The following is a 25,801-nucleotide window of genomic DNA, read 5'->3' as shown; positions in this document are numbered from 1 at the left end:
CCATCACCACCAGAAACGACAACTCCTTCCTTCATAATCTCCTCTTCGAATTGATGAAAAATTCTTTCAACAGTTCTTCCATCTGCATCAGTTTCCTGAAAATTTTCTTGTGAGTGATGACTTTTCCCCTGTGATGGAGGAATTCCTTCACTCTTCTCAGTACGGTTTGGAGGCATTGTGTCCCACTGGGCGTGCCAACTTGTTTGTCACGAAATTTTGCGGGCGTGCCAAGCACGTGTTCGTGCCAAATTTGTGAAAATTATCTGACTTCGTTTACCAAACGTTGCGGATCTCGATTCGATCGTTCGTTCTAATTCCTTCGAAATGGCTCCAAAACTAAGATCACGGAATGAGAAATATAATGGAATTAACAGGAGAATCCATAAACAACATCAACATTAGTTATGTTTTTATAAATTCGAACAAAGTTTTTACAAGAGAAATCTATGGAAGATGATTGATGGAAATAAAATAGACAACAGAATAAATGAGAGCAAATTTGCAGAGACGTTGCTGGCGATTTTTTGTTGATTTTGTCGGGGGCTTTTTCTGATTTCCTTCATTCACTTTTGTCACATTCTGCACAGCAGTTTTCCCTTCCCCCATCACTCCACGTTCTTCCACGTCGGGCAATGGCAGCAACTGATACCACGTTTCTTCATTGGGCCAACTGCATTCTCACTTGGGCCGAATTTTGGGCTTCTTTGATTTTTGGACATAACAATTGGCTTTCATCTATTGGATTTATTTTTGGGCTTCTGAAATATTAGGCACAACATATAGAGATCAGGTCAACTCATTTCACAGATATAGTTCCATGAGATCCTCTCATGAAACACCTACTCAAAGCAAAAAATTATTTTTATTTTATTTCAATTTTGATTCAAGTTTATTTTATTTTTTGACAAATTATTACAAATTTGATTCATGGTTTCCTCAACATTATAATTGGACAAATATGGTCGAATCTATCGATAATTTATAGTTCATCTATCACAAAAATTACAAACTCGAGATTTAATGTTAATAAAATACTTTCTAAATTTTTTTTCCCAAACCTCCCAAAAACACCCGAGAATTACAATCCGACCCGAAAGAAAAGGTCCGAATCCCACCATATAAAATACTCGTTCCCGGCGATTTCCCCACAATAACAATGGCAGAACAGCTTCTCCTTCTCCTTCTCCTCATTTTAATGGAAGATATCGTTTTCTTCTATTAATTCGATTCTCTCCTATCCAAGTAACAAGAATTGGAGCTTAATTTACAGTGTTTTTTTTTTACTATTTTCTGTAATGGCGATGAATACGGAAAGATCATCCAAGGCTTTGCACAATTTCACGATGCCGGGACAGCTGCGGTGGGGGAATCAGCGGTTCCTCCGATGCATGAAGGTCAACTCCGATGGACAAATCTCGCCAGACCACCGCTTCAACACGTCGGCTGCAGATTCTCATTACAATCAGCACCACCACCATCATCGGCGTGCGATTTCTGTCCAAAACCGCCGCGCCAGAATTAGAGGCGGGAACAGAAGAGAATCCTCTTGCCACAGGTCCGACAAAGTGTGTTCCACGCCGCCGCCTCCCGCCGATCATGGGATTGCCGCAATCAGAGAGAAGGTCCTGTTCGATCTTCAAACTGCAGCCGTTAAGATGAAAGACGCGATTTTCAAGGAGGGTCTAGAGAATGGAGATGTCTCTCATCTCGTTTCTCCTCCGCCGCTTGCGGCGTCGGCGGTGGAATTCCCGCAAGGCGAAACCCATAGGCCGTGGAGTTTGCGAACACGGCGAGCTGCTTGTAAAACGACACCGTCGGGCGGTGGTGCTGTCACGGGGAGTGTAAGTGGAAGCGGTCCCATCCCGGGACTTGAACCGACGAGACCGTCGGCGGCTGTGGACAACTCTTCGAGGCTGAGGAGCGGCGGAGGCATGGCGGAAGGAGTTGAGAAGAGGGGGCGGGAGAAATTCTCGGTGGCTCTTTCGAAGAGTGAGATCGAAGAGGATTTCATGACAATGGTCAATCACCGGCCGCCGCGGCGGCCGAAGAAGAGAGTAAAGATTATTCAGAAACAATGGATGTAAGAATCGTAAAATCCAATCGATTTATCCAATTCGAAATCTGGGCTCGCTCTTGACAAATGTATAAATCATTGCTTAAATTATGTCTTATTCTTTGAAAAATTTGCAGATGCTGTTTCCGGGATTGTGGTTGACGGAAATTACAGCTGATATGTACAAGGTTACTGAACCATCTCCATAAACCAGTAAGGTATATCTTTGGCTCTTAATCCGAAACTTGCATGTACAATGAAATTGAGGAAAATAGTGTTTGGTTCTCAATTCTATTCATAATTCGATCCTAATTTGAATGTATACTGATATTGTTAATACGAGTCAGACATTGCTGATATATCCAATAATATGTCGTCTTCATGTTTTGTTTTTCCCTTGAAGAAATTATACAAAAGATTTGCGGTCTTTTGCGGATTAGTCGCATTTGAATTCATCCCTGTTTGAATATAGAGCTGATTTTGCTATAGATGATCTAGTTTTGCAGTTATATTAGATTGTCAAGATGGATCGATCGATTTAATGTCGCGCAGCATCTGCTTTGTGAGGCTGGAATCTATTCAAGATGTCGGAGTTCCTCTGGTAAAATGTGGTGTACAAGAAAGGTCTTCTTGATGCTGTTTTTTGGTTCCATTTTGATTTATATTTGTTCATATATTTTTTAGATTATTGGAATAAAGTTAACACAATATTGGAAAAGTCAGGTGGGGGTTTTCTTTCTTTCAGTGTCTTAGGTTGGATTCAACGCAATGCTCTACGATAATATTTCTCAATAATTAGTTCTTGTCCCTACACATACAATAGAAACCATACTTGGTTTATTTTGATCAAATATGACTACTCGAAGGAGAGGCCGGTGATACCTAGGTCGTCCAAGCCGGATTAGATACTTGTGGATATCGCCTTTCCCGTTTGGCGTGTGACTGGTTGGGCGAGTCCGGTCCATAAGCTCGTAGAAATAGAGGAAAAACACGCAAATAGATGGAAATAAGAATTCATGATGATTCTTGTTGTTCATACTAGTTGATCTGCACCCAGAATTACTGCAGTATATGATATTGGGCTTATTTCTTGCAATCGTTTTCATATATATATATATATATATATATATATATATATATATCTATCAGATGATAAGTAGTTTCTCCTAAAACTTGAAACTTAAAGTTCAACCAACATAAAAATTGTTGGGGAATTTACCCCGAAATGATGCCGATTACGATGATAATAGTACCCAATAATGCGGAATAAAACAATCAACAAGAACACAAAGATTTACGTGGTTCACCCAATATAGGCTACATCCACGGAGCACTGCAACTTTTATAACTGGAAGAAATATTACAACTAAGTGTATACACCAATACACTCAACATTCCTCACTCCCAAACCCGAGTATACCGAGAAAATAATTTCTCTAACTCACAAAAGAGAATTCCCGCACTCAAAAAAAAAATACACTCATTTTTTCTATGCACTCTCTTTTTATCAAAGCTGAAAAGCTTTTGATTTTGGGATACTAAAAGCAAACAAGGAAGACTCAATTTATAACAAATTCTCTCCTTCAACTTTCAGATTCTTTCGATGTGGGATAACCAAATTCTGAATATTTTATTTTAACGTGAGCCCCACACCTATTAAGTTTTTTACCTAACAATTCTCCCACTTGAAGACTTAATTCCAATCATGTCTACACACCATCAGTGCAGCAGCTCATACCTCCTTTGTTAGTTCAGGGGACCAACTGAAGTCAAACACAACTTCAGTTTTTCAATGATAACAGCTTCGTGAGCATATCAGCTGGATTTTTGCTTCCAGGAATCTTCTCAAGCTTCAAGACTCCATTCACCCGATCTCTAAGGATCCTCATTCCAAGGATTTGTTTTGCAACACCCAAATCCTTCAAAGAAAATTCTTTTGATAACTCTTTCTCGAGTTTATCAATCTCCTCCAGACAAGCTCCTGCTATCAACATATCATCTACATATATCAGTAGTATGATATAATAACCATCAAGCTTCACATAACAACAGTGATCAGCCTGATACCTCAGAAAACCATCACTATTCATGACACCATCACTTCTTGTACCACTGTCTTGGATCTTATTTGAGACCATACAAGCTCTTCTGAAGTTTGCACACCATTTTCTCTTTCCCTCGTACTTCAAATCCCAGTGATTGATTCATTTCTTCATCTAGCTCACCATGAAGAACCGTCGTCTTTACATCTAACTGTTTCAGATGTAAATCTTCTTTTACCATCAATCCAAGTACAGTCCTGATAGTAGTTAACTTTACCACCAGAGAGAAAATATCAGTGTAATCAATGACTCTCTTTTCACCTTTTATAACAAGTATTTCTTTGTACCGCTTGCTACCGTCATGTTCTAACCGGTACTCCCACTTGCTATGTAAAACCTTTTTACCTTCAGGAAGTTCTGACAACTCCCACATGTGATTGGATGACAGTGAATCCAGCACATCTTCTATGGCAAACTCCCACTGTTTAAAGGTCTCATAAACATCCGATTTATTTTTCACAAAATAAACCCAAAATATCCTGCTCAAATCGTCAACGGCAGTGCCATAATATCTTGAGTGATCTTCAAGGGATGTCACAGGAGATGGTCCACATACATCAATATGTACCAGCTCCAAATCCACCGATATCGGTTCTCTGACCTCTTTTGAAAAGCTCACCTTTTTCTGTTTTCCAAAAAATACAGCTTCACACAGCTTGTGTTCAACGATTTTTAATTTCGGTAGCTTTCCGTTTGAAACAAGCATCTTCATTCCCTTCTCACTCGTATCCCCAAGCCTACTATGTCATAGACTTGAATTAGCTCCAGCATCCACAGCCGTTAATTTATTTCTCAAACTGGAAGTCATATAAAGTGTTCCAGTTTTCTTTCCTCGAGCAACAATCATGGCTCCTTTTCTCACTTTCTAAGAACCATCACCAAAGGTCACCTTATGACCTTCGTCGTCAAGCTGTCCCACTGAAATCAGATTGTGTGTCAACTTTGGTACATGCCTTACTTTGTTGATTTTCTAGACAGATCCATTTGTCATCTTCATCCGGATATCACCCATACCAATTATTTCCAAAGGTTTTCCATCAGCCAGGAAAACTTTTCCGTAATCTCCCGCAATGTAATTATCGAATACATTACGATTACCAGTGGTATGAAACGAAGCTCCCGAGTCCATAACCCAAGAATCAACCGGGCTTTCCATGGATAGTAATAGAGCATCATATACCTCCTCAGTAACAACATTAGCGTTGTTCTTTGTTGATTGCAATTCCTTTTCAAGTGACCAGTCTCACCACAGCTCCAGCACTTCACATTCTTTTCAAATGTGTTATTGTATTTTCCATTTCTTGACTTGGATCTACCATGCCATTGGTTAAAACTCTTTTCGCCACTCCTGCCCCTTCCTCTATTCTCGAGATTTAGAGCAGATCTCGATGATGTTCCTTCACCCGAATCCATCCTGCGAACGTCTTCAGCAAGAATTTGATCTCTGACATCATTGAATTGTAACTTTATTTTTCCAACAGAGTTGCTAACCGCTGTACCCGCATAGGTTCCCAATTGTTTGGTAAAGACGCCAAAAGAATAAGTGCACGAATCTCATCATCAAAATTAATTTCAACCGATGTTAGCTGAGAAACAATCGTGTTGAACTCATTGATGTGTTTAGCCACTGAAGCACCTTCTCTCATTTTCAAGTTGAATAACTTTTTCATGAGATGCACTTTGTTGCTTGCTGATGGCTTCTCAGTACATGTCCGATAAAATGGACATCCTCTCCTCCGTTGTTTTTTCCTCCACCACGTTATGTGCCACGTTCTTCGTTAGGGTCAATCGTATTACACCTAACACTTGTCGGTCAAGAAGCTTCCAGTCATCATCCTCCATCTTTTCCGGCTTCTTTCCTAATAGAGGTTGATGCAACTTTCTTACTATACAGATAATCTCTAATCTGTAACCGTCAGAACGAAAAATCTGTTCCGTCGAACTTGTTGATTCCCGGTCCCAATCCATCATCTCCAGCCATCACTTCTCCAGCCTTAGAAAAAATCTAAAAATTCTTTTCTGATGTGGAAGATCAGACAACGCTGCAACCACATAGCATACTCAGAATTCTTAAGAATTTTCACGACAAGGCTCTGATACCAGTTGTTGGGGAATTTACCCCGAAATGATGCCGATCACGATGATAATAGTATCCAATAATGCGGAATAAAACAACCAACAAGAACACAAAGATTTACGTGGTTCACCCAATATAGGCTACATCCACGGAGCACTGCAACTTTTATAACTGGAAGGAATATTACAACAAGTGTATACATCAATACACTCAATATTCCTCACTCTCAAACCCGAGTATACCGATTCTCTAACTCACAAAAGAGAATTCTCGCACTCAAGAAAAAATACACTCTTTTTTTCTATGCACTCTCTTTTTATCATAGCTGAAAAATTTTTGATTTTGGGATACTAAAAGCAAACAAGGAAGACTCAATTTATAACAAATTCCCTCCTTCAACTTTCAGATTCTTTCGATGCGGGATAATCAAATTCTGAATATTTTATTTTGACGTGGGCCCCACACCTATTAAATTTTTTACCTAACAAAAATTTCATGGGATAATTGCATGTAGTCATGTACTACTACCCCAGTGATATCTAGAGGTTGCTGAAAACTTCTAATGGAGATAATGATCTTTTAATTCGTTTATTCGAATCTTGAACACGTGCATTCTCATGTTTTCAAATCTTGAACATATGTATGTATTTGTCAAATCTTAAACACACGCATCTACAGAATTACTGCAATATGATTATTTTTTTTCACGGTGTTATCAATGATATAGATATTTCACGGGAGTATTGTATATAATTTCCCCCAATATCATTATCTTTTCTAACGGAAACAAGTAGTGTTCCCTCTTGTGTTTGGTGAACTATTTGCTTTTATTAACTTTTCTAAAATAGTTTATAGTGAACATTTTTAGATCTTAAAAAAGAAGAAGAAATGCTATCTCTATTTCATTGTCATTTTATTTTCAAAAACTTATTTTCTGTATCTATCAATATAATCATTATTTTTTTAGATTTTTACTCATTACAAAATATGTATCATTATATATGATATATATTATATATTGTAGGACAAGAGATTAAGTTAAAATAATACAAATGTTTGAAAAATAAACTACCAGACCAATATTTATGCAATTTATTTTTGAGAAGGCATGCATAAATAACATATAACCATACAAAGCCATATCTCATACTAAGCATATGAGATAAATAAATAAATAAAAACTGATACGCTTGTTTTTTTATATATAAAAAAAACAAATTTTCCATCATAAATTCGAGGATATATCAAAATTCTCTGAAATCGTGATTACAATTTTTAAAAAATATGTATCCAATGTTGCATAATGGTATTTGTATATTGAATGCCATATATATATTCAGTTTGAATAAAATATATGTTCAAAGTGTTACTTAGAATTTTATTTGTAAAAAAATTAGCCATATTACAAGAAATTTTACATTTTGCGACGTTGACCAACGTAGCAAAATGTAAGGAAAACACGTCGTTGAATATTTGGCGACGCCAAAACTCGTCGCTGAGTTGCGTCGCAAAATGTTCGTAGGCAAATGTCATTCGGGCCTTTGGCGACGCAGAAAGTAAAACGCCACTAATAATATAGGCATTTCGCGACACTGATCCTACACGTCGCCAAAAAGTGTCATCATGTGGCGACGCCTTCCTTGCGTCGCGAAATGTATTTTTTAATTCAATTTTCCTATATCATTGTAATTATTTGGCGACGAAAAAAAACTCATCACCAAAGATATTAGACATTTGGCGGCGCCTTTAGCGTTATCGATTTTTTTTTATTCATCTTATAAAAACATTATCAAAATGTGTCATTAATATTATATTTGTCTATTAAATATGAATACCAAATAAAATAATTATATATAACAAAATTTAATAGATGTGCAATTTAGTATTGAACAATCAAATATTTTTAAAAAAGATAAACAAACTAATCTAATAATGTCCAAAAATAAACTTACTCAAATACTAATTAGATAATGTTGCAAAATTAAAAAAACTACATGGTCGTTGTTGCAAAATAAATAAAAAAAACTACATAATCGTTGTTGGAGGCGAGGGAAATGATGGAGGAGATCAAGTGGAAGAGCATGTCGATGGAGGCTGAAAAGAGAAACCAGGAATGACCTGTTGCAAGTATTGCAATAATGCATCAAATTTTTGTTGTTGCTCACCTATAGTCTGTTGTTGCTCACCTATAGTCTGTTTTTGCTCATCGATCATTTGTTGCAGAGCCATAATTTTTTCACCATCATCATTATGCTTTGAGCTGATGTTTGTGGCCTTAGGACCACCCACTATAGATAGTTTAGGTAATGGACCTAAACCCTTGACGTAGCGAGATCGTGAGCCTAAGACTTGCGTCATGATATTGACATCTTTGGGCTTATTCACATTATCAATAGTAGAGACAGACACTTCACCATCTGGCTGAGCCAATCGAACTTCATCATTTCAGCCTTAAAAGAAATTAAATTATTAGTATTTAAAAAAATCATTGTTACTAAAAATATAATGGAAAAAAAGAAAATATGCTCTAAAACTAAATAATAAAGCATTTAACGGATTTTAATCCATTATTTTCTCTAATCCAAGCAAAGAAGCTTGACCATGCCAAAAAATTCAAAAGCATAAAATAAACAAACTATTCGAAGGAATGACACTCAAAAACACCAATAACAAAACCCAGAAAACATATACACCAATGAACATAAGAAAACCAAGACATGTATACATCGAGAGGGAAAAATCGATATGTCAAAAACAAAACAATTAATATTCATGGCTCTCCTAAAAAAATAGTAAAAGATACTTACATATTTTTGTGATGCCCAATCATTCTTCCATTTTCCTCCTTTGTGAAACAATTGCTCAAAGGTGTCGATCACCTCCATCCCCTCCCGATCCATCCTCTCCAGTACCAGAACCACTAGCATTCAAACTAGACATCCTATAAAAAATATATTTAAAAAAATTAATAATACGAATAATTTAATAACATCGAAAATCATTGAACAAATGAACAATAATATAGAGAATAGATAAACCGACAGTAATATGAAAAATATAATTCTTACTTCGTCTGAAGTAGTGTCATTATTTTCATTTTCAATACCATCATCCTCGTCAATTTCAACAGTACCGTCATCTTGTTCTACATATTCTTCTAATGTGTCGTCTTCAAAATCGTCATCACTTACTACAAAATCACCTAAATTGTGCAACAAATGATCGATATTCATAACCTCGGTTGGTTCAACATCATCACGATGGAAGCTGGTATTCTCTAACTCTGGTAATTCTACCAAAAATTGCAATGATTGTGAATTCAATTCCTGCAGTACTTGAGAATCAAAACTAGTTGTGTCAACATCATTTTCAACTTCAACATTTGGATAGTCCCATAGATTACGTCGTGTTACAAATGTCCGAACACCATTTTTATATTCGAGAGAGATTCTATTCGTCACACTCATCCAACTTTTGTCAATCGTCATTCTGAAAAACTAGAGTCAACGAATATATACATTAAGTTTCATTCAATTACATGACAATCAACAAGATTCCATACATTACTGTCCAACTAACAAATACATCAGATCCAAACAAATTATTTACATTACAATTACCATTCATAAATTTCCGAAGCCTAAGGACACGGAGACTCTAATCAGACATCATAATAGCCTGCATTCGCTAAACCATAAGTTCCAACAAAAATCTCGTACGCCATCAGCCATTTAAAAGAACAAAAGGAAAAGAGTAAGAGATCACCAACTGATTGCATATCACGTTTCCATATCCGGCAAAACCATAGAACCCTATTCGTGCACCATAACTTCAATTAAATATCGTAATCGCCAAAACATAAAGAATAACAACAAATACCCTTAACAGTAATCATTTGCCAAATAATATTGTAATCATTTGCCCAATAATCTTCGGTAGAGGGGTTTGATATTTGAAATAGAAAGTGCATAATTATATACTAAATCTAAATGTTTAAAAATTGACAATCAAACATTGGAAAAATAAAATTAGCAGCTTTCTTCACCTCAACCGATTCGATGTCGATGAAATCCGGCCCTGCCTCTTCTGTTAACAACAACTCTTTGTAAATCTTTCACTGGAAGACACTTGCCGATAGAAGAAAAGAACGTGAGGATTGTATGAGGCGGGAGAGATTTGGGGATTCTATGAGGCGGGAGAGATTTGGGGAGAAGAGAGATATGAAAACACTTACAATAAATAATATAAATTATAATTTTGTATATAACTATATATATATATTAATACATATATATATATATATATATATATATATATATATAATACGTATTACAAAATTAAGTTATAAAATAATAAATTTTACCAAACAAAAACTGAATATTATTTTTAAGTTAATTTTTTAAAAACATTTAAATCTACAAGCGAAATGAATTTAAAAAATATTAATCAACTTAAAATTAACAAACTTATACTTAATTCACTAAAAATTATTTTATAATATATATAATCTATATAAAAATAAAAAAATTATTAACTTCAAATTTTGGATACTTTTTATCTGTTCGGTTTTGACACATAATCTGGAATCTAATAATTTAAATTTCATTTTTAGCATTTGTATCCCAACTCAGATCTTTTACATTACTTGACATTGGTTGAAAAAATAAAAGCTATTTGGCGACGCACAAAAGCCAATGAGTCGCGTTGCGAAAAGACACTCCATGCGTTAGCGACGTTGAGCGTATGATGCGTCGCGAAATGTACCGATGAAATAACTTTCCATCAAATACATTCGTCAACGCTTGCTACACGTCGTGAAATGATAGACCAATTTTGCGACGCTCTCAGATTATCTTTTTGCGACGCTTCAGCGGAGTCATGTTGTCAAAAGACCCAGAAAGTTGGTGGGAAAATTTCCCGCTACGTATCAGCGACGTTGCGTGTGCTTTATGTCGTCAAATGCTTACATTTCGTGACGCGTTAGCTTTGTCTCGTCGCCAAATAAACAAAAATAAAGGTTGGAAAACGTACCCACACGATTCGCTATTTCAGCGACGCTAAGGACATTATGCGTCGCCAAATGGTAGCATAAGACGACGTTCAAAATGAGGTGCGTCGCGATAGATCATATTTCTTGTAGTTCGTAAGAACACTTTAGCCTGGCTATTAATTTTTTTCAGTACAGAGGATGTTCAGTTCACACTTTGCTCTCATGCATGTGATCATGTCCTTGACCCAAACTCACACCATGAATCTAAAAGAGGTTCTCCTAAATGCAACAATTTGTCTAGCTGGTTCAAAAGATGACACATGCAGCAGGTTGTTTTGCATAACACTTATTTTTTCTGTTTGTAACTGTATTTAATATCATTATGTCATGACCGAGCCCAGGTAAAATGTGATTATGCCGTGGACTCTACTAATTATTTCATATCCATACTAACTTCACGAAAAAATATTAACTTGGGTTGCGATGTAAATCAATTGTATCAAAATATTAACCAATTCAAACATAGTTTTCTCATACTGTAATGCATGTGGAATAAGAGACATCACATTTTAAATAAACTTCATGTTTGCGGGAGAGGAATTTTTTATCAAGCCATGTTGTGACCAGTGGCGTAGCCAGAATTATTTTTTCAGGTGGGCAGAATATTTTTAAATATTAATTTGAACTTCGTATAATAGAAATAAAAAAGAAGTTAAAGATACATATTGTAGTTTTTAATCATAAAAGTTTAATTTTAAAATTTCAGCATAATTCAACTTAAATTATGTGGATTTTTAATATAAAGATAAAAACTTCACAAATTTTTCTTCTTTGAACAAATAAAAAATAGATACTAATTTCACTATTTACACATTTCCAATCCTAAATATTAGAAATCTTAAAATCCTCAATGTTCACTTTCAACCTTAGAAAGTTAAAATCCTCAATGGACTTTAAAATTCAATGCATTTTTTAAAGTTTTTTTTATGAAGTGGGCTTTAAACATGTACACCTAGACTTAAAATATAAAAAAAATCTGCTGGGCATAAGCCCAGCTTTGCCCATGTTGTACTACGCCCCTGGTTGTGACGATTTTCAAGATAATGGACTCTCTTTTATAATTTAAAGATTTACGTGATTGTGCATAAATGGCTAAGGTATTTTGGCTTTATTTTAAAAATATTGTAAATTAATTAATTTGTTATAATAATGTGGCAAAGTGGGGAGATTTACAAAAATATTGTAATCCGGGACTCACTGTCCCGGATTCTGACATTTTAAAAAAAATTAAAAAACTAAAAAAAAAAAAGGATTACAATTTGAATCCGTGGCAGACTGTCACGGATTATTAGATAATCCGTGGCTCGCAACCCTTTAAATTGAGCACCTTCGACGAGAATTTTTTCATTCAGCGGCTTCGCACCTCATATTTTTTTTCCTTCGGTCTCGCTTTCGTTCAGCTAATTCCGATTTTGCGAGAATTTCGTTCGGCGACTTCAGTGCATTTAGCGTACGTAAGTGTTTGAATTTTTTTTTGCTTATTATATTTATTTTGTCAGTTAATTATAGTAATTTTAAGTAATCACAATAGTTATATTATTAATTGTATTATTGTACTTATTGGATACCGAGAACTTTATGACCGCATCGTAATAGTTTTAAGTAATAATAATAACTATACTTAATTTTATTACAATAATTATAAATTATATTATTGGAATTACATGTTATAAATAAGTATTATTCCACATAGATCATAAATAATTAGATATAAGTTAATTAGATTATGTTATATATTTGTACACAAAATTTAAGCAGAGAAGGGATACATTGCTAAATTTCACAACATAGAAATTAGAAGCACAATATTTGGGGGAAAAAATAATACTGTCAATCTTTCTATTCTAATTATTAGCTAGAAGAAAAAAAATCTATCGATTGAAAATAAAGCTTTGACAACACATGAATAATACCATTTAGTACCAACAAAATTTTCGAAAAAATATATAAATACTGCTATTGTTTTGTTGAGGAAAAATCCGGCCCTAGTGCTTCGGTGTTGTTGTTGGACAAATTATAAGTTTATTTAACTAAGTTGAAATTTTAGTTTTAAGTTATAATAATAACTATACTTAATTTATTAACAAAAATTATAATTAGTTGTAATATAAATTATATTATTTAAATTATTATAATATTAATTGTATAATAATAACTATTTTGATACTTATATATTTATAATTATAAAATAATATTAATACGTATATATTAATACTTTTATATTGTATAATTTTAATACTTATATATTAATATTAATCGACTCACGTAATTTTGTTATTACTTATATATTAATTGCATCACGTATTAAAATATTAATATTGAATAATTAAAATATTAATTGTATAACATTAATACCTATATATTAATTCCATGAAGTAATTTTTTTATAATAAATAACTATTGCTAATGTATATATTTTATAACAAATAACTATTAACTAATGATTTATTGTTTGTGTGGGGACCCGGACGCTAATCAAGTTCTTAATCATCATTGGGACTAATTAATCAATTAGAAAACAGGGTCTAATTTTTTTTTTTAAAATACAAAGCGAAAACGTAATGTAATTTACTCAAATTACATATTAAACATGAATATACAAATTTTGTGTTATCTACAAGAATTCAACTAGGTTCAACTCCATATCAGTGCTGAATCCTATGTTGCTTCAAAGCCCGGATCTCCACGCTATCTAATCTTCTCTCATCCTCTTCTTGACCATGATCCAGCCCCACCTGTTGTCATGCACAAATACAAAACAAGACAACAGCCGGATAACTCCGGTGAGATATAAATATCCCAGTATAAAAAATGTACACATGCAATCATATAAAAGCATATACGAAAGCATATAAGAATTACTCATAACATGTCTCAAATCAGAAACATAAATCAATATCAAACATTCAATAATCATGAATGATATAAACAATGTAAATCAACATGTCGTATCAGACTCAACTCAACCGACGCGTCGTCTCAGACTCGACTCCACTGACACGTCGTCTCAGACTCGACTCAACTCTAACCTAGGGATCCCGATGTCTGGATATAGGTAATTATAACGAATCTCAGTCGATAGGAATGAATCAATCCCTAAACGACATCGATATAATTCATATATCAGTATCTGGGCGAATCAGCCGCAGAATTGACGAATCAGTCAAGAATTAGGCGAATCAGCCAATAACCAGACGAATCAGCTTGTAATTAAGCGAATCAGCTTAAGTTTAGACGAATCGGTCAATCACCAGACGAATTAGCCGCTGACTAGGCGAATCAGCCGATAATAAGACGAATCAGTCAATAACCCGACGAATCAGCCGGTGACTAGGCGAATCAGCCTATGACTCAACGACTCAGTAATCATACATGCAGTCAGTATCTAAGCAAATCAATCAATGACTAGCGAATCAGCAGTCATTACATGCAGTGGCTATAAATCAATAGATTAAAATCATAAGTCTCATCAATTGCAAATATCAATGCAATAAATGAAAGTATGTGATCTAGGGAGACTCGAGTCAAACCTCACTCGAGTTGTGCAATCCCAAATCAACATTAATTTATACCTTTCTTTCTGATACTCTGACTCTGTCGAAGTCTCGAACTCAAATCTGTCAATACTCAATCTGACAATAACAATATCGAGGAGTATACTATCAATACCCGTTCAAATCAATACTGGATATAAACAGAATTCAATCAAATTTTGTTTCAACAACATAACGGCAAAATCTCAATATATCCAGCCATATCATATCAGTCGGATATCAATTCCAACATCTCATAATCAATAACATTTCAATTCTGATATCAATTCTCAATCAACTCAACTCTAAAAATCATAATAATTTCATATGGTATCTGTTCTTCAATCTGGTTTCAATTATACGATGTCTAACATGACAAGAACATCATATATGAATCGTATCAGATTCTGACAATACCATAATTTCAGAACATATCAAAACATAGCAAAACTTACGTCCAGTTGTAGCCTACGTCGATAGGAACACAGTACCGCAGTCAGATTCAAAATCGGACGGACGGATTTCTCACAAAAGGCGTAAGGATTTTTTGTGCCAAAGCTTCGACCCCTTTCTCTAATTCTTCCCTTTTTGATTCTGAAGAATTCGTGCATATATATATATATATATATATATATATATATATATATACACGTTGCATGGCTTGGATGCGTGGCTTGCTCTTTCAAGCAACACGTCTCGTGCTCGGGCGGACATCAAGTTCCGCCCGGGCGCGATACTCACGGCCATCACATTATTTTTCCATCGCGCTCGGGCGGACATAAACTTCCGCCCGGGCACGAAGTGTTCGGCTTTCTTCCTTCAAGCAAGGGCGCTCGGGCGGACAAAGACTTCCGCCCGGGCGCTACACCTTCGATCGAACTTTTATGCTTTCATGTACTTAGTCCAAATCTTATCTCGGAATGGCCCGGCTATAATCACATTGATTCTTAATCAATAAATCATCTCCGATTATAATAATCAAATTCGCGGGCATTACATTTCTCCCCCTCTAAGATCTGAGTTCGTCCCCGAACTCGCAAGTAATCAATTCAGATATGTCAGGAGAAGTGTATACAGAGTTTAAATCAGAAACTCATCTCAATGACTCTATTCTGAAATCTCAATCTTATATCAAATTCTATTTCGAAAAATAGCTCTGATCAAGTCAATCTCGCAGCACTGGTTATACAACATCTGTATATACCCATCAACAGTTCGTAACAACTCAACATCATCAGCTGTTATCGAATTTGTTGATCTCAATCAAAGATATATTCGATCTTTGGTCTCAAATACCAACAGTCATCGTCCGACGTTGGCATATTCAATCTGTTTATCATGAGCTGTTTTCATTTTCTTCTAAATTAGCTTCACTTTTTTCAATCATATCTCTGATCATATCAGGTCTGATCTCAGGAATCTCAGAGATATCACGTCAATAAAGAGGAAATTTGTACTTCTTAACGTACCACGTCTCCAATGGTACCATTCTCATACTCATCTGATAACTGTTGTGGTATGAAAACTCACAACATGGCAAGAAATCATGCCAATTAGTGTTAAAATCAAGCATTACAGCTTTCAGCATATTCTCCGACATCTGGATAATCCACTCTGACTGTCCGTCAAGTAGTAAATACTATTCGGTATTCCGATATAATCTAGTATCTAACTCTTATGGTACATTCTGTCCAACGTGCAAAATCAACCAAAATCACGGTCTAATATACTCAACTCTCAGTACTCCGTGTAATCTAATTATTTCCCTGACGGAATACTAATAGTATATCATATTTGTACATCTTCATGTACAGTTTAGCACTCGCAGACTGGTCAGTATGTCATTCCTAACTCAATCCATACTCAATTCCGAGAGGAATGTAGTAACTTCATCACGATATCCTTGGAAATGTAATCTCATTTCCATTCAGGAACCGACAAGTTACATAACCAATCTCTTGGTTTGTTTTCTTTCTGTCTTTATCTGTCTGTAATTCAGACATTTCAGTCCCAACTCTGCCATATCTAATCTCATCTGTTTCTATCAAAACAGTTTTTTTTTTTTTTTTGCTATCAGGATGCTTACTAAATCAAGTATTGCACCTTTCTGACAATTCTGTCATTTCAAATTCGAAATATCGGGCACAAATAAATCAGTTATTAACATACAATACAGTAATACTTACCTGATATTCTGATCGACACTCTGTTCTGACTATCGATATCGAGTTCTCAACCTTCTAATCAACTTTTCGAACTGCCAACGTTTCAAAATCAGCCCTGGTTCGGACTGTGCAATATAATCTCCATTGTCTATAATCTGTCTCAAATACGTATTCAGAATAACATCAATATTCAATCAGATTCAAAACATGCTAAACTCATAAACCGCAACTGTCTGACACTGATGCCAACCTCAGTTGACTAATCACGGTTTAATTCTGTGACAATCAACGAATATATCATCTTCAGATATAACACATCCTGAATGCAATCTGTCTCAATCAAGATTCAAAATTTCAACAATTTCTAATATCAGTTCAAGACTAAAATCAATCTTTCTGATTGGAATCAGATCTGAAGTCTTATCTGGGGAAAACATTAATAACTTCCTTATCATTGGTAAATCAGCCAATGATAGACTCAACTTCAGTAAATCAACTGAATACATAAGGAGTCACTCTGCTCCTTTCTGTAATAATCGAGTCATAGCTAGTACGAATATCAAAAGAATTCACAATCTAGGATCCTTATCGTACAATAGACATCTCTTGGCCATCTCAGGTCTGATTCTCACCATCTTGTGGAACTAAAATATGGTAGCTCTGTACTTGGTCAGCATATCAATATCAGTAATGCAGTTCCAAAATCATAGAACACCAGTACCATACCATCTACCACACAATCTAACTCAATCTTATTCTTTTCCTACTGTAGTATACAAGATCTAACCGAAATCACTGATACAAGATCTTTTCCCAAAGGAAAAGAAACAAATACTACAGTAAATAGAGACTCAACAGATAATGCATGCATCAATGTAAATCTTTCAAAACTAAAAGTATGTGAAGCACCGGTATCCCTCAATACATATGCAAGATAATCAACAAATCAGTTACCTGCAACATCATCATCTGGTGCTTCCTGAGCCTGCTCCTCGGTCAAAGCAAATACTTTGGCCTGCTGTCTAGGAGGCTGGCCAACTGTCTGGCTTCCTCCTGGCCTTTGCTGTGACTGAGATGGTGTGGGCTGAAATGAATGAACAGCAGCTGATCGTCTACTCCACTGTGCTGCTGATCCAGATGATTCGGCTCCCTGGGATCTTTGGGAACCCCTCTGTGGACATACTCTGGCAAATTGTCCCTGTTGTTTGCAGAAGTGGCAACTACCAAGTATTCATTGGCATTGCTCAGTGGAATGTCTCCCTCCACAATTTCCGCAGTAAGCCCCGGTATAACTCTGCTGAGAACCACTGGAGCTAGAAGAACTGCCGCCAGACTTCTTAAACTGCTTTCCTCTAGCCTTCAGAAAATCTTTCCTTCCAGCACTGCTACTGCTACTCTCGAATCGGGTAGGTGGTTGCGGTGGTCTCGACACTGGAGGAACAAATTCAGCTCCTCTCTGCCTTATCAGGCCCGCTTCTGCTCCCTTGGCTTTGTTCAGGGCATCAGTAAAATTATCCGGTCGCCCTGTGTTCACCAATGTGAAAATGCCGGGGTTCAGGCCATTGATGAACTGATCAGCAGTAGCTTCTTCGCTGTCAGCCACATGTGGAGCAAATTTCAGCAAGGAGGAGAACTTTGACACGTACTCCTCTATATTCATCTGTCCTTGCTTTAGATTGGCGAACTCCGCCCCCTTATCCTTCCGGTACGACACTGGAAAGAATCGTTGATAAAATTCAGTTCTAAATATATTCAAGGTAATCATCGTACCTCTATGCTCTATGGCTCTCTTTCTCGTGATCCACCAGTCCTTGGCAACGTCGTGTAACTGGTGTCCAATTAATTTAATTCGGCGCTCATCACTGTACCCCAGTGAATCAAACAGCATCTCTATGTCATTCAACCAACTCTCACAGTCAACCGAAGTCTCTGTCCCTTTCAGGGTTGGCGGTTTGAATGACTGAAACCTCTTCAGCAAGGTTTTCATTGGAGTCGGTGTTACATCCATTACAGAATTTGATGTACTACCATGTTCTGGTATTCTTCTGGGAGGCATATCTGAATATCACAAGGATTAGTAACTCAATCCAACCAACCTGTTTCAATTCAGTCTCTCCTCCGATCATCTTACTGCTGATCGAGAATCGGTTCAAATTCATTCCAAATAATACATATTACAAAGTCAAATCAGATGATTCAAGTAACATGTATTATATAAAGCAGTAAGCATAATAGATTGCTAGCATGCAAAGGCAAGGAAGAAAACTCAATCTACCCCGCTCACTAGCCTCTTCTATCTCAATCTAAAGGATCTATCGCTCTGATACCACCTGTTGTTGGGACCCGGACGCTAATCAAGTTCTTAATCATCATTGGGACTAATTAATCAATTAGAAAACAGGGTCTAAATTTTTTTTTAAATACAAAGCGGAAACGTAATATAATTTACTCAAATTACATATTAAACATGAATATACAAATCTTGTGTTATCTACAAGAATTCAACTAGGTTCAACTCCATATCAGTGCTGAATCCTATGTTGCTTCAAAGCCCGGATCTCCACGCTATCTAATCTTCTCTCATCCTCTTAATTGACCCTGATCCAGCCCCACCTGTTGTCATGCACACATACAAAACAAGACAACAGCCGGATAACTCCGGTGATATATAAATATCCCAGTATAAACAATGTACACATGCAATCATATAAAAGCATATACGAAAGCATATAAGAATTACTCATAACATGTCTCAAATCAGAAACATAAATCAATATCAAACATTCAATAATCATGAATGATATAAACAATGTAAATCAACATGTCGTATCAGACTCAACTCAACCGACGCATCGTCTCAGACTCGACTCCACTGACACGTCGTCTCATACTCGACTCAACTCTAACCTAGGGATCCCGATGTCTGGATATAGGTAATTATAACGAATCTCAGTCGATAGGAATGAATCAATCCCTAAATGGCATCGATATAATTCATATATCAGTATCTGGGCGAATTGACGAATCAGTCAAGAATTAGGCGAATCAGCCAATAACCAGACGAATCAGCTTGTAATTAAGCGAATCAGCTTAAGTTTAGACGAATCGGTCAATCACCAGACGAATTAGCCGCTGACTACGCGAATCAGCCGATAATAAGACGAATCAGTCAATAACCCGACGAATCAGCCGGTGACTAGGCGAATCAGCCTATGACTCAACGACTCAATAATCAATACATGCAGTCAGTATCTAAGCAAATCAATCAATGACTAGCGAATCAGCAGTCATTACATGCAGTGGCTATAAATCAATAGATTACAATCATAAGTCTCATCAATTGCAAATATCAATGCAATAAATGAAAGTATGTGATTTAGGGAGACTCGAGTCAAACCTCACTCGAGTTGTGCAATCCCAACTCAACACTAATTTATACCTTTCTTTCTGATACTCTGACTCTGTCGAAGTCTCGAACTCAAATCTGTCAATACTCAATCTGACAATAACAATATCGAGGAGTATACTATCAATACCCGTTAAAATCAATACTGGATATAAACAGAATTCAATCAAATTCTGTTTCAACAACATAACGGTAAAATCTCAATATATCCAGCCATATCATATCAGTCAGATATCAATTCCAACATCTCATAATCAATAACAACTCAATTCTGATATCAATTCTCAATCAACTCAACTCTAAAAATCATAATAATTTCATATGGTATCTGTTCTTCAATCCGGTTTCAATTATACGATGTCTAACATGACAAGAACATGAAGGTCAATTTGTGTGGCCCAGTTCAGATATTGCAGGTATTTGTACATTTATACGGTCATTATGTTTTTTGTACTTTTTTCTTATGATTTGATTATTTCTGTTGTATGTTATTGCAGATTTGGGTGTGGTTTAGGATTATTCTTCTTTGCCCTGATAGAGCTGAACAGGTATCTATTTCAGAAGAGCAGGCTGCGGATGTGATTCAGGGTCTACCATTCCCACCATACGGCGCACGGTACTAATAAAAAATAGTTAAAATTTAATATTATTATTTCTTATTTTTTTAAATGAAAATATTGTGTACTTTTATAAATTACAGGTGGAGACGCAGATTTTCTTGGACACACACGGCCCAGCATTCGGTCCGTATAATGAGAGATATGCTTGACAGAATGGTAGAAGGGCAGGTAGATATACTAGTTGTTTAGAGTTTGAAATTATTTACAATTTTAATCTTATTTATATATTATGAAATTGCTAATCTTTTTTTCATTTTATTTGCTTCAGTTTCTATGGACAGTTTATGATATGGAGTCTCCGGAGGTTGGCAGAATTCTGGATGAAAATAGCATTCATCTATGTCTTGCGGCATGCACATTGATTAATTTTCATATCGTTGAGATGCATAGACCAGAGCAGTGTCTCCGACAGTTCGGAATGCGTCAGGGTATTCCGCTACCTGCTACTAACTTCGACAATTTCCATAAGCTGACTCGACAAGGCCGAAATAACTTTGATTGGGCGACATATCACGCGGATTTTGTACAAATGTGGAATGATAGATATAATTTTGTGATTGGTGGAGACTATGTCATACCTGGTACGCCCGCCATCACAGTAGACTATATTGGTTGGTATTATCGCATTTCACAGATAGTGCTCTCGCCGCCAGTGGTACCTTCGAACATCATGGGCTATCATCTTGTTGATGCAAACTACCGACAATTTATCGTAAGAAATGTTTTATTTATCTACATATGAACGTAAATTTATCTACATATGTACGTGAATTTAATTTGTTGTATTAAATATGTGTTACATAACATATGCATCTATGTCACAGGCACGCCCAGCTCATGTGCAATATCCACCGATGTGGATAGGAAATGAGTTTGAACCCGGACCATCATCTTCAAATATGGCGTACAATACTCCGCCAGTGGTTTCAAGCTTGCCATTATATGACGCTGGTTACTACACTCCAATTGTTGGTAGTTTTACACAATTTCTACAAAGTGACTTTCGACCGGGTATGAATGAGAGTCGCCCTACTTTTAACCCGTCGCCCATACCATTTCCACAATATTCTGATCCAGAAGGGTTTGAGATTGGTGGGAACATTGCCGATACCATTACATCTGCAGGACAAACAAATACTCATGGAGATGATAAACAGATGTTAGGTCGTGGACGTAGAGTAATCAGGAGACCACCGTGTGGCACTGGGGGGCATCGTTACCATCGACATTAACTATTTATTTAGATATACACAATTACTTACATCGTATTGTTGTATGTTTAGCAATTTTTTTATTTTAATTACAAGTTGTTGCTGCAACATATTTTTTGCGACATTCGTAAACTATTTTTGTATTATTGACTTTTTAAAATTGTGGACTGTATTGATTGTGATTTATTATTCTTTTACGAATAAATTTACGAAAAATTTATAGTAATGAAAAAACATAAGCATAATTGCTAAATCGAGTCAGGGTATGTCAACAATCTACATAGTAAAAAATCTTCATAACAATACAACACTGAATTGTCATAACAATACAATACTAAATTGTAAAATCTACGTCACAAACATAATTATTTTGCACCATAACTCGATCTTCTCACCTGCACCTACCTGCAATGAACAAGAATTATCGATAAATACAAAATTTTTATACACAATTTTGTAATTACATTAATAACTGCACATGTTATGGTTTAAAAATAAAATACAATACGTTATTGTAGATTTTTTACCTCCCACGTTGTCTCTCCCTCGTTGATGGCTGGTCCATCTCGTTTCTTATGCGTGTCGTTCGATCTCTACCAGCCTGCCTCCGTTGTCGACGAACACCATTGTGTCGCAATTGGAATGTAGGTTCATCCCAATATTGTTCATCATGAATAGGGTAAAATCTTCAATCGTATGTGTTCACGTATTCGCTCAATGCAAACCATGGCTGTACAAGCTGTGCGGGATTCAAACCAAACCATTTCGCTGCACATATAACATGTGAACAAAGTATTCCAAATATTGTGAATTTACCACAGGTGCAATCACGCGTAGAAATGTTCACAGCTTGTACGTGATGTTGACGACCTGGTCTTCCTCCTGTCGCGACGGATGCTGTTTTATCCCTTTGGTCAAATCTTACAACTCGATGTTCAATTGACTTTTTTGACCACATATCAAATTTAGAGTATGCATAGTCGGTCCATGGTTGATTTTTTTCCAGCAACTTATCACTTCGAGCTCGTCGTTGAATGAAATAATGCACGCAACGCTGAAAGCTCATCTCGACTATCGCAGTTATTGGAAGACGTCGCGCCCCTTTCAACACACCATTAATACACTCAGACATGTTCGTCGTCATTATCCCTCGGCTCCATCCACCATCATGAGCCAATGACCATTTTTCTTTTGGAATGTTTGACAAATACGTGAAAGCTGCTGCATTATTTGTTTTAATTGCCACCATTGTCGCATTAAATTTTGCAACTTGGTGTTGTATCCCTGCTTCCCAACATAAGTCTTTTAAATGAATATTTTTGAACCTGCTGTTGAAATTAGAGCAAACATGCCTCAAACAGAAACGATGAACACCAAGAGGAGGCTTGAAGTCAGGGAGATCTTGAACTGCACTTGTAATACCCGCATGTCTATCAGATATAAGGCACACACCACTACACCCTCTGGTAACATGTCGTGCAACATTACCGAGGAACCAATGCCAAGACTCATAATTTTCTTCATCAACAAGCGCAAATGCTAGCGGCAAAACCTGGTTATTGGCATCCAATGTTACTGTAGTTTGTGCTTATATTTGGTGTATATATGGGTACCGTCTACACTGATTACGTTGCGAAAATGTCGGAAACCATCTATACATGGTCTGAATGCCCAAAACACAAAGTTCAAAACTTTATGTGGATGGTCATACGGTCGAAGATGCTTCCATTCTACAACAGTTCCTGGATTGTACTTCGACAAAGCTCCTATATATTTAGGAAGCAAAGTTACAGAGCTTTCCCATGTGCCATAGACTAACTCCACCGCGTGTCTCAAACTCTGCCATGCCTTAGCATACGATATATCATAACCATATTTTTCTTTAATACTTTCTCGCACATATTTGATTTTGTATGCAGGATCACAACGTATGATTCTCAAAAGTGTATTGGCTATCATGTTTACGTCAAGGTTGTGGTGATCTATACCGACTTGGGTAGACATGCATGTGTGATCACCACCATATTTTGTGATCATGAAGTAGCCTAAACTTTTCTTGAACGATGCTCGAAGTCCCCACCCACAATTGCCACCTTCGGACCAGTTCTTGCATTTGACCTTCCAAATTGTCGGAGAACTTTCGACAACGATATATTCACGTCTCAAAACCCGAACAAAAAAATCCTTCACAGAAGCTATTAACTCACCTTTGCTATTAAAAACCATTTTTACACCAAGCTCTGGCCTTTCAGGATTGTAAAAGTTTTTTCGGGATGCAGAAGGAATACCAAATGAATCTGGAATTTGTTCATGATAGACTTCATTGAAAAATTGAGGAATTTCACGTAAATGTTGCTCCGGTGCAATAGGAATGTTCTCGGTCATTGTTGCTCAAGACATTAACACACGCGCCGATGTCCCTTCATTTGCACTGTCAACATGATGATCATCTTCTCCGTCACTTGATGTAGCATACAAATCATCATCACTATTCATGACATGATGCGAACTGTCCCCGAATAAATCATCTTGCTCAGGCATGTGTTCTGTAATTGGGGCGGGAATATTTGCATCCAATTGACCTGTTCTACTATAACCCCATGCGACATCAACTCCTGATGGACCCGTGATATGATGATCCCAACCTCTTGAAGTAAAATCTCATTCTCGTGTTGTATTCATCCCCCATGCATAGTCTTCTTCAGTGTCAGCCGTGATATGGTGATCCCAAGGACCAGTGTCGATCCCAGAGTATGTATGCCCTGACTGTTCATCGATGTGATACATAGAAGGTCCCGCTTCATTCAAAACTACAGTTCCCAAACCTTGCGTTATTACTGGCATGACTGCATCAAAATCGTAATCACTTACGTTCTGTAACACTGGCGATGAATCAACATACAAGTACATGCAATCCAGTGTCGGGAAATCAAACATAGATTGTAGACTATCATCATCTGTAATATAGACATGCTCTTCAGTGTAACGAGCCAACTAGCTATAACAATATTTCGTTGACAACTTGATGCAGAATTTTGATGGGTCGATATCCAGCTTGTGATGCACATAATTCACCAATTGAGAAAATGTAATAGACCGAGAGATTTTAATGGGCCTTGTCGCGGGGATACTATATCCAACCCTACCATCTTCAATAATGACATAGCCACCTACATACAGTATGCCTCTCACAGTATCCATGTCTGCACAAAAAAAAATGACATAATGTATACAATCATAACAAAATTTAATACAAAAAATTGTTATGACTTAGATTGTAGTAGCCCGAATTCCAAATTGGGTAATTAACGGAGTAATGGTGATTAAGAAGGTTTAAGGTGTAATTTTGGCTATGGTCATGATCGGACGGACCGAAGAGGGTTCAGAAGCACCGAAGAGTTCGGACGATCCGAAGTGTAGTTCGGTGAATCCGATCATAGGTGTCAAGTGTTGATCGACACGTCATTTTTCCATGCATGTTCGGACGGTCCGAAGTGTATGATCGGAGGATCCGATCATGAGCTGTCAAGAGCCAATGGACACGTAGCGTTCGGACGTTCCGAAGTGTTGTTCGGAGGATCCGA

The 25,801-nt window shown here is 36.5% G+C and overlaps 2 protein-coding genes and 1 long non-coding RNA gene across 5 annotated transcripts; 2 read left to right on the top strand and 1 right to left on the bottom strand.

Annotated features, from left to right (window-relative positions):
- The first annotated feature begins 1,140 nt into the window (after nucleotides 1-1,140).
- LOC140836138 (uncharacterized) lies at nucleotides 1,141-3,141 on the top strand. Of its 3 annotated transcripts, none has more exons than XM_073201550.1 (2): nucleotides 1,141-2,271; nucleotides 2,560-3,141. In XM_073201550.1, exon 1 carries the CDS (start codon nucleotides 1,296-1,298, stop codon nucleotides 2,082-2,084), a length of 789 nt encoding a protein of 262 aa, XP_073057651.1. In that variant the 5' UTR covers nucleotides 1,141-1,295; the 3' UTR covers nucleotides 2,085-2,271; nucleotides 2,560-3,141. The 3 variants fall into 3 exon arrangements, with proteins under 3 accessions (XP_073057651.1, XP_073057650.1, XP_073057649.1); XM_073201549.1 differs by having other exon boundaries at nucleotides 2,543-3,141; XM_073201548.1 differs by having other exon boundaries at nucleotides 2,552-3,140.
- A 5,969-nt stretch (nucleotides 3,142-9,110) lies between these two features.
- On the bottom strand, nucleotides 9,111-10,413 carry LOC140836137 (uncharacterized). Its single transcript, XR_012118983.1, has 3 exons — nucleotides 10,278-10,413; nucleotides 9,301-9,729; nucleotides 9,111-9,173 (listed from the first exon to the last, which is right to left on the bottom strand). It is a non-coding gene; the product is annotated as an uncharacterized lncRNA (long non-coding RNA).
- Nucleotides 10,414-20,763: 10,350 nt separating this feature from the next.
- On the top strand, nucleotides 20,764-22,392 carry LOC140835687 (serine/threonine-protein phosphatase 7 long form homolog). Its single transcript, XM_073201089.1, has 5 exons — nucleotides 20,764-20,802; nucleotides 20,884-21,002; nucleotides 21,087-21,174; nucleotides 21,275-21,718; nucleotides 21,831-22,392. Exons 1-5 carry the CDS (start codon nucleotides 20,764-20,766, stop codon nucleotides 22,236-22,238), a joined length of 1,098 nt encoding a protein of 365 aa, XP_073057190.1. The 3' UTR covers nucleotides 22,239-22,392.
- The last annotated feature ends 3,409 nt before the right edge of the window (nucleotides 22,393-25,801 follow it).

This window comes from Primulina eburnea, chromosome 7, assembly GCF_022965805.1.
Source record: "Primulina eburnea isolate SZY01 chromosome 7, ASM2296580v1, whole genome shotgun sequence".
In the NCBI taxonomy this organism is placed as follows: Eukaryota; Viridiplantae; Streptophyta; class Magnoliopsida; order Lamiales; family Gesneriaceae; genus Primulina; species Primulina eburnea.
The sequence above is the reverse complement of the archived record's forward strand: the minus strand, read 5'-3'. Positions and strand labels throughout refer to the sequence as shown.

Bases quoted from the DNA above. Each gene is read 5' to 3' on its own strand.
- LOC140836138 (XM_073201550.1), top strand. From the start codon at position 1,296: ATGGCGATGAATACGGAAAGATCATCCAAGGCTTTGCACAATTTCACG.
- LOC140835687 (XM_073201089.1), top strand. From the start codon at position 20,764: ATGAAGGTCAATTTGTGTGGCCCAGTTCAGATATTGCAG. The intron at 20,803-20,883 runs GTATTTGTACAT...ATGTTATTGCAG, and splicing joins GCCCAGTTCAGATATTGCAG to ATTTGGGTGTGGTTTAGGAT. The intron at 21,719-21,830 runs GTAAGAAATGTT...TCTATGTCACAG, and splicing joins CAAACTACCGACAATTTATC to GCACGCCCAGCTCATGTGCA.